This window comes from Phytophthora infestans, genomic scaffold, assembly GCF_000142945.1.
Source record: "Phytophthora infestans T30-4 supercont1.70 genomic scaffold, whole genome shotgun sequence".
Lineage (NCBI taxonomy): Eukaryota > Oomycota > Peronosporomycetes > Peronosporales > Peronosporaceae > Phytophthora > Phytophthora infestans.
In genome coordinates, this window is record NW_003303689.1 from 527225 (window position 1) to 529359 (window position 2135).

Consider the following 2135-nt stretch of genomic DNA (forward strand, 5'->3'; position numbering starts at 1 on the left):
ACACGTGGTAAGCTACTCAAATATAAAAATATCGATCGCTATTATACTCGTGGGCTGAGCTGCTGGTTTGGCTTTTGGTACAGGCCGGACGCGACGCTGCGGGAGATAGCAGACCTGGTGCAAGATTCGAACACCGACGCCCGGAAGGCCAACATGCGTCTGAGCATCTGCGTTGTATCGGAGACAAGAGATGGAAGGTGAGGCCGCATCATTGCTGCAATGGGTTAATGTTTCTGTCAGCGTCGTGACTAATCACTCGTTGCTGCAGAGTGCTGATTAGGAAGGTGGGCTACGTCAACAGTAGTCGTCGTCGATGCGTTGACGACGCCAAGACGCTCGCGAGTGTGCGCTTCCATCCAGGCGATATTGTCGATATTGCGATGGTTGAGTAATGCAAGTACCAGTACATATGTACCGTATTTGAGATCTCCTACTTCAGACCCAATATTTTTGAAGTTGTATTGTTGCAAAATGCACAAGATCTGTACACGTACCGACGCATCTCTATCACGTATTATTTAAACAAAACAATTTAGTTATCAAGTTCTTCTTCGGGAACTACGAAGTTTTCAATGTCGTGACGCGTATCCACAGCATGGCGCACTACGGGCACTTCTTCCAGCAACCGTCGTAGCAGCTCCCAATCAGCTTGTAGGCGTATGAAATGGCAACGCGCTTGAACTTCTTGGGAGGCTTGCCAGTGCCAGAAATACGGGTTCTCCCTTTCCGTTGGCCGAGCGGAGTGCGCGCCATTGCAAATTTCTGGCAATGAGCTGGTGGATAGTTACAGTTTAGCATGTTTTTTGTACTCTGAATTAGGAGATCTAGACTTGTGCGCTGCTCCATTCTCGATATGTGATTGGTTGGAGGGCAGTCTGAATTAGGAGATCACTCTGAAGTAGGAGATCTCAAATACGGTAGTAGCGAGGCAACAAAGGCAGGCAGGTCAACAAAGTACATGTGTTTGAAAGATAGTAACCTCCTCTCTCAAATTATATATCAATTTTGACACTTCGCATTTTTGAAAATGGTGCTAGTAAGTACGGACACGTTCCTGGCCAAGGTGACGGAGTTCTACGCTGAGGCGCAGGGCTCCAAGGGATCAGTTGCCGTCTCCTGCAAAAGTGGTGCGTAGTTTGTGGAGATTAACAGCGATAACCCCCATCTAGGTGCTGCATTCTGACGTTTAGTACTGCTTCGATCCAGTTCCTGTGGCCAAGGTGAACAACAAAGCTCAGCAGAAAATCCTTAAGCTCACGGTGGAGGACGGAGAGCACGTGCTGCTGTTTCTGTGCCTGTAAGTACGGCAACAACAAGCACAAGAAGAAATACAGCACTGTGGTAAGGCTACAAAAATTAGTCGTGGAATGATGAAAACGAGGCGACGTGGCTAAGTGGACTCTGCTTGCAGGTGACGGCGGTGAACCACGCGTCGTTCCATGCGTCTCTGAGCCAGATCGTTAAGACTAAGGTGGATGTACCGACTAAGGATGCAGTCGGCAAAGGCCCCAAGCGAGTGGCGGCTAAGGTCAAGAAGACAACGGAATAGATAGAAGGGCAGTCAGGTCTACAGAAAAGATCGAGTAGAGCGAGAGAGGGAATGGAAGAGTTCTTGATGATTACAAAGTTACAGGGTACTGTACTTTCGTCTATCACTGCGTGGACGCCGGAGACGCAGCGATGATCTGGTCCTCGTCTAGCTGTAAGTAGGTGTTAAAGGCTGGCAGCTCGTCGATGACGCTCATGTCCCCCAACACGTCGCCTAAATAGTGATTGCGCCTGGATGTCCGTCGACGACCTTCTTGCAAGCCAGTGCCAGACAGCAGACGCCCCACCATTGGCATGTAGTCGAGTGTAAACCGCGGATCCGAGTTTCCACAGCTGCATCAGATTCAAATGAGCATGACGTGATACAACTGCCGCATGATCAGGTTGAATAACGTACCCTTTGTAGGCCAGTGGCAGCTCGTACCTCAACTTTCTGCTGCGCCATATCTGCTTGATGAGAACGTCGACGTGTGGCCTCCCTGGGCACTGTCCAATGTCCGTTGAACGCATTCAGAAGCGGAAGATCCTTGGTCTCGCTTCAATGACGCGCCAAGAGAACTCGCGCTTAACATGTAAAGACTGGAGCG

General features: G+C 49.7%; 2 protein-coding genes across 2 annotated transcripts in view; one reads left to right on the top strand and one right to left on the bottom strand.

Annotated features, from left to right (window-relative positions):
* Positions 1 to 1027: 1027 nt before the first annotated feature.
* On the top strand, positions 1028 to 1549 carry PITG_17733 (uncharacterized protein; the record flags this gene model as incomplete). The annotated part of the gene is made up of 4 exons (XM_002997552.1): positions 1028 to 1127; positions 1207 to 1259; positions 1303 to 1341; positions 1412 to 1549. 4 exons carry the CDS (start codon positions 1028 to 1030, stop codon positions 1547 to 1549), a joined length of 330 nt encoding a protein of 109 aa, XP_002997598.1.
* Positions 1550 to 1652: 103 nt separating this feature from the next.
* PITG_17734 (uncharacterized protein) overlaps positions 1653 to 2135 on the bottom strand; it is a gene marked incomplete at both ends in the record, with an annotated part of 3125 nt that continues 2642 nt past the window's right edge. The window contains 3 exons of the mRNA XM_002997553.1: positions 1653 to 1881; positions 1942 to 1972; positions 2036 to 2074. Of these exons, the coding sequence (XP_002997599.1) occupies positions 1653 to 1881; positions 1942 to 1972; positions 2036 to 2074 (299 nt within the window). The remainder of the gene's footprint in view (positions 1882 to 1941; positions 1973 to 2035; positions 2075 to 2135) is intronic.